Source organism: Pollicipes pollicipes, unplaced genomic scaffold (genome assembly GCF_011947565.3).
Source record: "Pollicipes pollicipes isolate AB1234 unplaced genomic scaffold, Ppol_2.1 Scaffold_4295;HRSCAF=5057_pilon_pilon_pilon, whole genome shotgun sequence".
NCBI classification, from domain to species: Eukaryota; Metazoa; Arthropoda; class Thecostraca; order Pollicipedomorpha; family Pollicipedidae; genus Pollicipes; species Pollicipes pollicipes.
Genome location: NW_023596461.1, coordinates 22,101,918 through 22,113,742, shown reverse-complemented (window position 1 = coordinate 22,113,742; position 11,825 = coordinate 22,101,918). Strand labels below are relative to the sequence as shown.

The 11,825-nt window shown below is 60.0% G+C and overlaps 1 protein-coding gene and 1 pseudogene across 1 annotated transcript in view; both read left to right on the top strand.

Annotated features, from left to right (window-relative positions):
• LOC119097305 (pro-resilin) overlaps positions 1-8,378 on the top strand; it is a gene marked incomplete at its 3' end in the record, with an annotated part of 27,244 nt that extends 18,866 nt beyond the window's left edge. Inside the window, exons 2-3 of the mRNA XM_037220353.1 lie at positions 7,140-7,268; positions 7,344-8,378. Coding sequence (XP_037076248.1) covers positions 7,140-7,268; positions 7,344-8,378 — 1,164 coding nt within the window. The remainder of the gene's footprint in view (positions 1-7,139; positions 7,269-7,343) is intronic.
• On the top strand, positions 8,354-11,109 carry LOC119096638 (uncharacterized; annotated as a pseudogene).
• The last annotated feature ends 716 nt before the right edge of the window (positions 11,110-11,825 follow it).

The following is an 11,825-nucleotide window of genomic DNA, read 5'->3' as shown; positions in this document are numbered from 1 at the left end:
CGTATCTGCTGCAGCGGTGAAATGGGGGTCTGGCCAGCGCGAAGAAAGCATAAAACGACTCCCCAGCGAGAGCGTTTCTGACGCGGCGCGGCGCCAGGTTGCCGGGTGCGAATGTCTTTGATTCGGAAGTTTTACGACCGAGTGTGAAAAGTGGCGTGCGAGGCGATGACGTTTCCGCACAGACACCACCAGCCCAGTGACACACTTGCCAAATCTTCGAGCGGCGTTAACTATAGAGCCGGCTTTAAACATTCATGAGCGCGGCCGGCGCCTCTTCTCTGGCCGGCTCTCTAATGGTATACCTGTGGGTACCGTTAACACAGGCCACTCCCACACGCTGTTAGTTTAGCATTTCAGACAGCTAATACCTGCGTTCCCTGTTTGTTTCTGTCAGCTGACTGCAGCTTCGAGCCTCGGTCGGGACATGGATGCCTCTTCGGCATAGTCGGCCATGTCCCACGGCTGAGCTGAGTACGTCGGCCTGAGGAAAAGGCCGCGACGGACACAGCCTCGTCCACGGACAGGGCCTTCTACATCTGCCATAAATCGCCCGGCGGCTGGACGTTTTGGCGTTTAGGGCCCTGATCGGTCGGGCGTCGTCGTTACCTTTTCTCCAGCACCCTCCACACGGGGCGATAATAGAGCTCGCTGCGCTCTCGGTGCGTTCATAAACCGCGGGCTTTGGTGGCTTTCATGGCACGCACCCGCGGCAGTCATGCGAGATGGCGGACTTCCTCTCGGTTTACTGGCGGGTCAAACCCGCTTGTTAGTAGTTCGGGGGTCCGCCGCCCGTCAGCCGGCCGGCCGCGCCGCGCGGCGATGTAGGCCACGTGCCGCCTTATCTGATGGGCAGGGCTCAACCAGCAACGGCCGACCGCCCGCGCCGCGCGCACCGCCCCTCCGGCGCTCAAATTCCTTGACATATGAAATATTCGGCCGTATATTCGTGTTTTATGGACACTGGGCCCATCGCGGGTCAATAACTTCCAATAATCGAGGCGGGAACTATGACAGCCACTGGTACCCTCGCCGCGGCCGCGTAGTTTTGAGGCGGGGATGAGCGCAGCGGAAAATGACCCGGCATCCTTTACGCCGCTGTCGGGTCGTCCGTTGTTCCTTTGCCGTTGCTCAGCTGCCACAGCGCTGCCGAGCCGTCCGCGCGCCGCACAGCACTGCCGTGCACTTCCAAAAGAATAGTTAAACGCGTATGCAACGTGCGAGACACTGCGAACTGAGCTCTGGCCGTGCCACTTCCTGGACGCGCCGGCTGACCCAGACAGGCGGAGTGGTGACAGCCGACTGGGACGTACCAGGTCAGGTCGTCAATCCTCGCCACGCGAAACGTCCGTCGCTGGCGCATAGGATTTCCATTAATTACAGGTGTAGTTTTGGATAATCCAGGGGGTGCTCAGTTTTTCCGTTGGTCGGCTGATGGATCGAGACGAAAGCGCATGACCGCTCTCTGCCAACTGGCCGCAATTCCACTACCGAGCAGTCGATGCTCGATGGTGTCGCTCTTTCCAGTCGCATGATTCGGTGGCATATACGTGATGGCGCCATATCAAGGGAAATTGTGGACTCTCCAGCTGTAGACATCATTTTCCCGACCATTGTTCTCTCAGAAATTGCGTTGTCATGCTCAGTACAGTGGATCACACGTTACACAACATATAAACGCACGCTAGGAAGCATTCACACCGAAACGGCATAAACCTTTCCCTAATACAGAAGTTCGGTTGGAAACCAGGATAATAGAAGAGAAATCAAGTCATGGTTCGATTACACTCCAAGTGATCAATCATGCTTCAATGGACTTTGTGTTTCCTCACTCGTTATTATTCACGTAGCTGAACAATGTCATCAGTCTGGTGATTTGAATGTGACATACAGCGCTCTCTCCCTCTAAACTCGCTTTAGCTTTTCATACTCTTCGTCAAGCTATCATTTACTCTTACTTTTCTTCCTCATTCACCCTCTTTTTCGTCTGTCTACCTGTGTCCCTCCATCCTCCCCTCTCCACCCCCAGGGCACGTAGTTGGTGTTCCGTCAAACTCTCGAACATCACTCCTCTAGAGCCGCACCTCAGCGCCGCCGAGACAAAATGAGGCTAATTGCTCGCGCACGCTCTCCCAGAGAGTCGGAGAGGCGAGCTGTTTGAACAGCCCGGTGTCAGGTGTGGCGCGCTGGAACCACTCCCACATAGCTGACACTGATCCGGCGGCGCCTCGTCCGGAGAGCAATGGCAGAGGCTGCTGCAGAAACCACCGGACACGGCTCTTTCCTGGCTGCCGCCTAAGCAGTTTAAATACAGGGATTGCTGATCGCACATCGTGCGCGCAACCAGACCAGTTCAAATATCTATCATCCACTAGACGTTGTCAACAGTCCCGGGCAGTTGCGCTCGCCTTGGCGCTGAAATCGAAGCCTTTTGACGTGTTTCTAGCCCATGGCGACGCCCTGACCCTCAGAGCACTCCCGGACATCCCGGCGCTGCGGCCGTGTCGCAGCCCTGTAATTCTGAATTCCGGAGGGCTGAGTGATGGAAAACACCGCGCGAGAGCCGGAGACGATCGTGACCCAGATTTGCCGAGTCGGCGCGTTTGAGAATTTCTCTTCTGCACGCCGATGAGAGGTGCCTGGCAGGCGAACACGTGGCTACCATCAGAGGCTCAGCGTGGGGCGACCCCCGTGGGCGCACGCAGGCGATAACGCTCCCCAAAATGGCAGTACAGCCGGCGCCCGGCGCGGGGCTCGTGCTCGGCATAATGTCTAAAACGGTGCCTTGCTCACTGGCAGCACCCGAGTCGGAGGGCGCCCCAGAAAGTGCCACGTGGTGGTTTTCTAATGTGGACTGAGTGACGCAAGACGAAGACCGTGCAAACGTGAAATTCGGTGGGAAACTGCATCTCAGCATTGGGCGATAACACCGAGAGCCGTGCTGCGCTTCAAAGAACGTAAATCCCGGGAAATGTTATGGGCGGCCCGAAGCGTGGAACTATCGCTTTGTCTCGTCTGCCTCACTGCAAAGAACGCCTTTTTAATCCGGAAGCTGAACGCGGGTCTGCGAGGCCGTGATGAACCGGTCTGTTTAGCACCAAACTATCTCATCCGTAACATCCAGAACAAAAACTAAGCCATCAGCACTATCGCGCCCATCGCCACGCCACCCGAGATGTTCCCAGCGATGGCTTCATCCCTCATGCGAGTAGCATAGAAGCGCACCCAACGGGCACGCCTGCATCGTCGCTCGCCCCGAGCCTGCTCGGCACGTGCCAAACGACCGCCGCTGCCGGTCGCCGCCGGAGCCGGATGTCTCCACGCCGAGCCGGTTGTGGGCCGGGCGCGGGTCAGACTGGGTCAGCGGGTCAGGCGGCAGGTGCTCTCCCCGCCGGTCCGGGCGCGCCAGTTTTTGTCGCTGTCGACAGCGGCGGCGCGCGTGGCCTGCGTCCGCGCCGGGCCAGTCAGACTCGCCCGCAGCGGCCGGCGGGCCTGCACGATACGGTGGCAGACGGTGGCGCCCGTCGGGCCACTTATGCCGCCAGTGCGGAACAATAGCCGCAACCGCCGCGCGCGCCTGTGAAGCTCACGTTTACAGTCCATTGTCCGCGGGGTTACCTCATAGTGGGCGTAACGCCCCGGTCATTCGGTTACGGCTCGGGCTCGCGCACGCGCGCTCCCGTGTCTTCGCAGCTTCGGCTGCCGCACCAGCCTGCCTCTGTTGTTTCCCGGCTCCAGGACTGCCCCTGCAGATCTCGCCATGGCCTCTCTATCGGCTGAGACCGGGCGCCCCGGTCTGACAGCGCGCGCCGGCGGCGGGCGGCGCCGGCGCCACTCGCGGACCTCCGTGACGCGGCCGGTGGGAGCGTCGCGACCCGACGGTGCGGCGGCGGCCGGCGGGCGCGGACCGCGCGGAGCTGCCGCCCGGCCGGCGTCCTCACCGCCGGAGCTAGTGCCCTTGGCTCGGGTCAGCCAGGGTGAGGTGGAACCTTGGGTGTGGATCGGCCTGGGACCTTTGGCTGCATGTCGGCATGGAACTCGGTGTACCTGGTCGATAAGTATAATGCGCACATGCAACAAATGTGCGTTTTTTGTGCGTAGGGTCATGAGTTATGTGGCGGCGAAACCGTGTTCACCCCTCAAATGCTCCCGCTACATCCAGTTATTTCCGTGATGCATGCTGGCGCACTTATCTGCCTGTGACGATGACGCACGGGCTTTCTCTTCAATCGATCTCTCCGGACTAATTAATGGTGAGTGGGAACACATATCACTGCGTGTAATAGAAAACAAAAACACTGCAACTAAAGCAGAGAAAGTCTAGAATCTGATCTACTTGCTAGTTCTTTCACCAGTCCGGTTGGATAGCTGACGCCTCAGTGAGGCCGAAAGGACCACATCCCATTTTGTCTTTCTCCAGCATGTCCTCTGCTCCACTCCCCTCCCCTCCCCCTCCCGCTCTCTACACGGTAAGAAAGCCTGCTGCGCGGCGGTAACGCGCCACTGTTGGCGTGGGATGGACCACGCCTCAGGGCACACTCTGGTGACCCAGAGGCCGTCCCGGTCCGCCCAGCCGCTCCGGTGACCCAGAGGCGGTCCTGAGCCGCCCAACCGTGCCACCGGCGGCGCTGCTGAATTGGTGTAGGTCAGTAATGGCGCTTAGCGCTGCCGGCGGCCCAGGGGATCTGAGGGAGCGCCTCGGGGATCTGAGGGAGCGCGGTGGGCGGCTGTCCGTTCCGGGCGGCGCGGCCGCGGCCCCGGCTCGGCCAGGCCCCGGGCCTCGGCCGACGGCTGGCACGCCGCCATCCGTTCCGGCGCCGTCCCACTCGGCTGAATGGAGCCTTTATTGCTGTGCGACCAACGCGGAGCCTGCTGGAGTGGGTGGCCCCGGCGCGGCGGACAAATGTCTCTGTCCCGATTACCGCAGCTCAATGCGCGCCGAGCAAGTCGTTTGAGCTTGTTATAGCGGCAGTTGCGCCGGTATGTGGCCACACGACTTACGAGGCGATCTCGGTGCAGGCCGAATGGGTCGAGCGGGATAAAAGCGTCAACAGTTCTATTGAAAGTACCGGTGTCGGAGACACCCTAGCCGGAAACCGGGTGACCAGGTTGTTGTTGTGTGAGGGAGCGGATCGACTGAAGATCTGACAGCTCTCACAACCACTCAAATTACGCACCGATAATGGCCGCGGGCCCACCGCGCCGGCTATTTAGTGTGCTAGCTACCGCAGGCAAACAAATTCTTGAGATGCGCCTTCAGAACTCAAAGCCATCTGTCGGGCTGCCGCCGCCGTTTGTCGCGCGCTTTCTACGCCCGCCGTAAAATCACGGCAACCGCGCGGGAGATGTCACCTGACTAGCAGCCGGCTGCACGCGCCGTAGCGACGCGGTGAGCCACGCCCGCCGCGCGTGCCGCGCCTGTCGCGTGCCGGCGGCGCCGCGCCGTAATGTATACAGGGCGGGTAGAGGCGTCTCGATCCGGGTCAGCCCGCTTCATCTGCGGGCGGCCTGCCGGCCGAGCAGGCGCGATCGGTTTTTAATTAGCGGTCGGGCCTGGGCGCACGATCGTGCCCTCCGGCGTCTGGCCGGGGGCGGTCCGCGGCCGGCGAAAGCTGATTGGCGCTGGGGAGCGCCCGGGACCCCGGGCGGCCCTCGCTGGCTGCGCGGCGGAGGAGTGAGAGACGCCTGGAGCCGCACCAGCTGGTCCCTTGAGATGCGCTGGCTCTGCTCTGTATACACGGAAAACCCGCGTAAGAGAGGCGATGCGTCAGCGGACTTGATTGGGGATAGCGAAGTTTCATCACTATGAATATCGCTTGATGGCGATGTAAGACAAACACGAGATGAGCTACGGTAACAGCTGGCTCAAAACATCTGCGCATGTGTAAGGCCGCGCCCGGACTCTCACTTCGAAATTAGCTTCATATCAAAAGATAATTTGGTTCGCTACCCAGACTGTCTTTTAAAGAACTGCGTGGAGAAAGTTACACAGATTGATGAGGGTCCAGTTATCTCGGCAAACACGTGCAGATAAAGTACGAGAGCTCATCTCCGAGTTGGTCGTCCACCTCCCGCGCTCTCCATGGCGGCTGGCGAGGGCTAACCTTTGACCTCTCTACCAGCTCCGCTCAGAATAATACATGTAGCGTGACAGCAAAGCAGATGAACTGACTCCGAAATCGCTGGTGGGAAAGTAACTGGGCTTAATGCGTGTAATTGAAACACACTTCCACCAACCAGGTTTTGTGGGAGCCTGTGCAGAAGTTTTTGCTGAGGCAGGCTCTCGTATACGAGGTAAAATCGCCAAGTGTTCTAAAGATGGGCAGTATTGTTGGTTTAATAGCGGCCTTCAGTGGTAGTACACAGCAGGGATCTAGTTTCGCAAGGGGATTCAGGTGTGGAGGGCTGAGCTAAGGCGTCAGCCGCTTGCACGATTCATGCCTTTTTGGTTTTCTTTAGCCTCTGGATTACTGTAAGATTAAAGGAAAACCCACTCAGTGGTATCAGTCATCATGTCATAGAATGGAAGCTTTCCACACCAATGGATATGCATATGTCTGCAGAAGTGATAGACTCTCTAAGCTAAGCCGCAAGTGAGAACGTTTCCTCTGGCATTCTCAGTGTTACTGGTCATGCTTGCGGACTAAATAGAGCTTCGAAACGAGCTGTAAACATGCCAGGCATGGGAAGTGAAACTCACTTCACGCCCTTCACCAAGCCAAACGACGGAGAGCCACCAGGGAAGATTTCCCATCCTTTTCGCCGACCGCAGCACTGGCCCCACCACCGCATGACCAGACACGGGGCCTGTGAGCCCGCGCCCGCCGCCCGTTCATCTCCCGTCGTGCCGCAGTGTCCACGCGCCGAGGTACCGCCTGCGACACGGACGGCGTTTTTACCGTCTGCTCTGCGCGTGTCAGCGGGCCGGGCGTGACTTTCTCCGCCTTGTGTTGCAGCTGGTGGCGGCCGGCGCGGAGGAGGAGCCGGAGGTGGTGGCAGGCGGTGGCGGTGGCGGGCGGCGGAGGAGCCGCAGCAGATCTCGGCGCGCAATCGACTCCGACGAGGACCAGATCGCGCTTGAGTCGAGGGTCGACGAACAGGGATCAACCGGACCGCAGCCGGTGCGCGTGGCCCCGCCCGAGGGGTTCGCCAAGGAGGAGGAGACCCCGGGGGCCGACCCCAGGAGCATCGAGGAGCGTGACTCAGGCGGCGGACACGGCGTCAGTCATGGCGGCGCACATTGGTGGCGGACACTCTGCCCCGTCTTCCGGGTACGGCGCGCCCCAAAAGCCCTCCGGCGATTACGGACCGCCACAACCCGCCGAAGGGCGGCCCCTCGCGGACAGGGACCCATCCCGGTGCCGTATGCGGTGCCTGTAAGGCCGGGCACTGTCGTGCTGCCCCACGCACCCAGTAAAGGCCACGGCGGGCGGTGGCGGCGGATACCGCGGCGGCGGCGGTGCACATGGCGGCGGCGGATATGGCGGCGGCGGCGGCGGCGGCGGACATGGAGGATTTGGCGGCGGGAAAGGGTGGCGGACTCGTGGGCGGCTTTGGAAAGGGTGTGGAGGACGCGGCCGGCCCCGACCCGTCTACAGACCCAAGCCTCATTACGGTCCCCCCTCCCCGCCGACCTCGGGCCGCGTCCCCACTACGGTCCTCCCCTCCGCAAGCCCAAGCCCGTTTACGGGCCGCCGAAGGCTAGCTACGGGCCGCCCAAGCCCGTCTACGGACCGCCCAAGCCCGTCTACGGACCGCCCAAGGCTACTTACGGACCGCCCAAGGCTACCTACGGGCCACCGCCGAAACCAAGCGGAAGCTACGGCGCGCCCAGCGCAGGCGGACACGGCGGCGGACACAGTGTCGGCGGTGGACACGGCGACGGACACGGTGACTCCCACAGTGTTGGCGGTGGACACGGCGACGTACACGGCGACTCCCACAGCGGAGGCTCCCAGCACTCTGCCTACGTTGCGCCCCCTCCCGAGCCGTCGTACTCCGCCCCCCAGCACGACGCCGGACACGGTGACGGACACGGTGACGGACACGGAAGCATTGGAGGCTACAGCGGCGGCGGCGGAGGCGGTCACAACGGCGGCGGCGGTCACGACGGCGGCGTTCACGGCGGCGGCGGCGGCGGCAGTCACGGCAAAGGTGGCGGCGGCGGCGGCGGCGGCGGCGGCGGCGGCGGCGGCTACTCGGCGCCCGCCCAGCCGGCCCAGTCGTACGACGCGGCGCCCGTGCACCAGGCGGCCGACGAATACGGAGCCCCAGAGCCGCAGGCGCAGGTCAGCTACGAGGCGCCAGTGCCGCAGGACTCGTACGAGTCGCCTGCGCAGGCCGCAGCGCAGCAGTACCAGGAGCCGCCTCAGGGGTACGAGGCGGCGCCGGCGGCGGCCCAGGCAGACGTGTGGCCGGCGCCAGCCGCCGACATGCCCAAGATCGTGTCGCTGGACGTCCAGTGCGATAAGTCGCTGATGCGCGTGTCGGTGCAGTTCGACACGCCCTTCTACGGTATCATCTTCAGCAAGGGCCACTACAGCAACTACAACTGCGTGCACATGCAGTCAGGCTCGGGCAGCACCAGCGCTCAGTTCGACATTAGCATCAACGCGTGCGGCACGACCGGTAACACGGAGAACGGCCAGTACGGCTACGGCTCCGACTCGGGCTCCGGCACCTACTTCGAGAACACCATCATCATGCAGTACGATCCGCAGGTGCAGGAGGTGTGGGACCAGGCGCGCAAGCTGCGCTGCACCTGGCACAACCAGTACGAGAAGGCCGTCACCTTCCGACCGTTCCCCGTGGACATGCTGGACGTGGTGCGCGCCGACTTCGCCGGCGATAACGTCGGCTGCTGGATGCAGATCCAGGTGGGCAAGGGCCCCTGGGCGTCGGAAGTGTCCGGCCTGGTCAAGATCGGCCAGACCATGACCATGGTGCTGGCCATCAAGGACGACGACAACAAGTTCGACATGCTCGTCCGCAACTGCATGGCGCACGACGGCAAGCGCGCGCCCATCCAGCTGGTGGACCAGGCCGGCTGCATCACGCGTCCCAAGCTCATGTCCAAGTTCACCAAGATCAAGAACTTCGGCGCGTCAGCGTCTGTGCTTTCCTACACGCACTTCCAGGCGTTCAAGTTCCCCGACTCGATGGAGGTGCACTTCCAGTGCACGGTGCAGATATGCCGGTACCAGTGCCCGAGCAGTGCGCGTCGGCCGGCGGCGCCATCGAGCCCCGGCCTGCCAACGCTTATGACGCCCCGCCGGCGCAGGGCTACGACGGGCCCCGCGTGCGTCGGTCGGCGCCCGCCGAAGACGCCCGCGACGTCGGCATCAACCGCGTCATCCAGGTGGTGTCGTCGCGGGACCTGGCCTTCGCGCTGGAGGCGCCCGCCGGCAACGACACGGAGACGGTGGTGTTCCCGGTGCGCAGCGACGACCACCTGATCTGCATGTCGACGCCCGGCTTCGCGGCCACGCTCATCGTCCTGCTGGCCATCCTCATCATCTCCTGCCTGCTGTCTGCCTTCCTGTGCCTGCGGTACCGGGCGTTCGGCGGCGACCGGTCGGTCCTCTCCGCCTTCGAGAACCCCATCTTCCTGCACAAGAAGAGCGGTCACTTCTGAGCGCGAGGCATTACACGTCGAGCTCATCGTCACCGGGGGAGGCTGGGCTCACGCACCCCTGCCTGGCGAGCCCCGACCTGACCTGACCTGACCTGACCTGACCTGCACCCTCTTCGGACGGCGAAGGCGGTGCCAGGTCGCGTGCCAACGGGCAGGGGTTTGGCGCGGCCGCGGAGTCCGCCGGTCTGGCTCACTCGCGGCCGGCACCGACCACAGGTCGGCCGCCTCATCGTAGCTTAGTGGATCGGCACGACTCTCTCCCACACCCGACTCCCAACACGGGCTGGCTGAACTGGATGGACCACACTAGCGGCCACTGCCTGCCTCGGGTCACTGAGCATATCTCCTTAATCGGGTCCGCTGCTGACGCGGCCGTTTTTTATTTGCCTCCTTCTGTCACGGTTGATGGAGCTTATTTAGCCGTTTGGAAGTCGTTTGAAACTTCGCAAGTGCAAGGACGCTTTGACTGGGGGCGTGCGGATGTAGCTAGGTGAGCCCTGAGTATTCTAGTCGGGGAAGTTGCCAAATAACAACACATTTCCCTGAAATGTGTAATCACTGCTCAATGGTCAAAAGCTCAAACTGGGTACTCGACTGTCTACTTGCTCAACATTTGTTGGCATGACACTGCCTGCTCACCGTTTGTTTATAGCTGGTCGTCACGCTGCTTCCAGTGGGGAAAGAGTGGTGAGAAGTGTTGTTGTTTAACTTAAGGTAGAGTGGGTGAGAAAAAAGAGAATGGGTAAGGCGATGCGTCGAGTGTAAGGCGTCTGAGTGTAGTACAAACTACGCACCGCAAAAGCTAGAAAGCATGACTAGATAGCGATCAGAGGCCCGAGGCAGCGACTCGCTAGTGTCTCCACCCAGATCAGCTGACCCCACAGCGGCTCGTGGCACCCATAAGCCGCTGCCGCTGGCATCTGGGCAGTGACACTGCAGTGACGTCACCGTGGGGATGTGGCCTAGGCCGTCGCCCGACCCACTTCCAGTGTGGCGCGGGTGAGCCGTCCGTCACCGTGCCGTAAGGGTGACGTCGGCAGCCTCGCTGCCTGGATTCTGGCCCCTGCTGTCCTCTCCTCCTCGGAGCAGCCGTCGCTCGCGACAATACCTGTACATACTTGTGATATATGTGTATCCCTGTACTTCGAGGACGACCTGTAGATGCGCCTATTTATTTTTGTTGTTGTCTTATTTGTGGAGAGGTCGCTGGACGTCGGTACCGTCAACGGCTTGTTACGAAGAAAGAGTGAGAAATGTTACCATGCATCCGAACAGCTGATGCTGATTGTTACTGTTATTTTTGTTGTGCATTGTCTGTCACGTCGTGTGAGGGTGTGAACCTTGCGTGGTAGATGACCTGGGCAGCTCCAGGGGCGCATGTCGAAAAGTGTACGGTGAGCTGAAGTGAATGAAAGGTGCCAGAGATTACTAATTTGGTGTAACATGATCGCGAGTGAGATAATAAATGAAAAAATGATGTGCCGCGTTTTTCCCTCCATTCTCTATGACTAAAGGCAAACTGAACGCCCTGCGTAAGGATTTGATTTTCATACCTACATACATACATACATACATACATACATGCATGCATGCGCACATGCATACATACATACATACGTACGTACATACATACATGTGTACATACATGAATAAATACGTACATACATACGTACATATATATAATATATATATATATATATATATATATATATATATATATATATATATATATATGTGTGTGTGTGTGTGTGTGTGTGTGTGTGTGTGTGTGTGTGTGTGTGTGTGGTGTGTGTGTGTGTGTGTGTGTGTGTGTGTGTGTGTGTGTGTGTGTGTGTGTGTGTGTGGTGTGTGTGTGTTGTGTGTGTGTGTGTGTGTGTGTGGTGTGTGTGTGTGTGTGTGTGTGTTGTGTGTGTGTTGTCAATATATTTATGTATCTACGCGAAAAGCACTGGCGATCCAACTACCCACCTGACTTTCGATCAGTGTTCTAACGGCGATGTACTGCCGACTCCTTCCTGTTGTTTCGGCACAGGTCACATATTGACCCATTTATCACTCATCTTAACTTCCAACATTTTAACATAAAGCTTACGGGGGAGGAAGAGGACGAAATCGGCTCTTTGTCTTTCCTTGATGTGTGAGTTCGACAGTCAAGGCAAATTTGAAATCTCCGTTCATAGAAAGCCCACGTTCA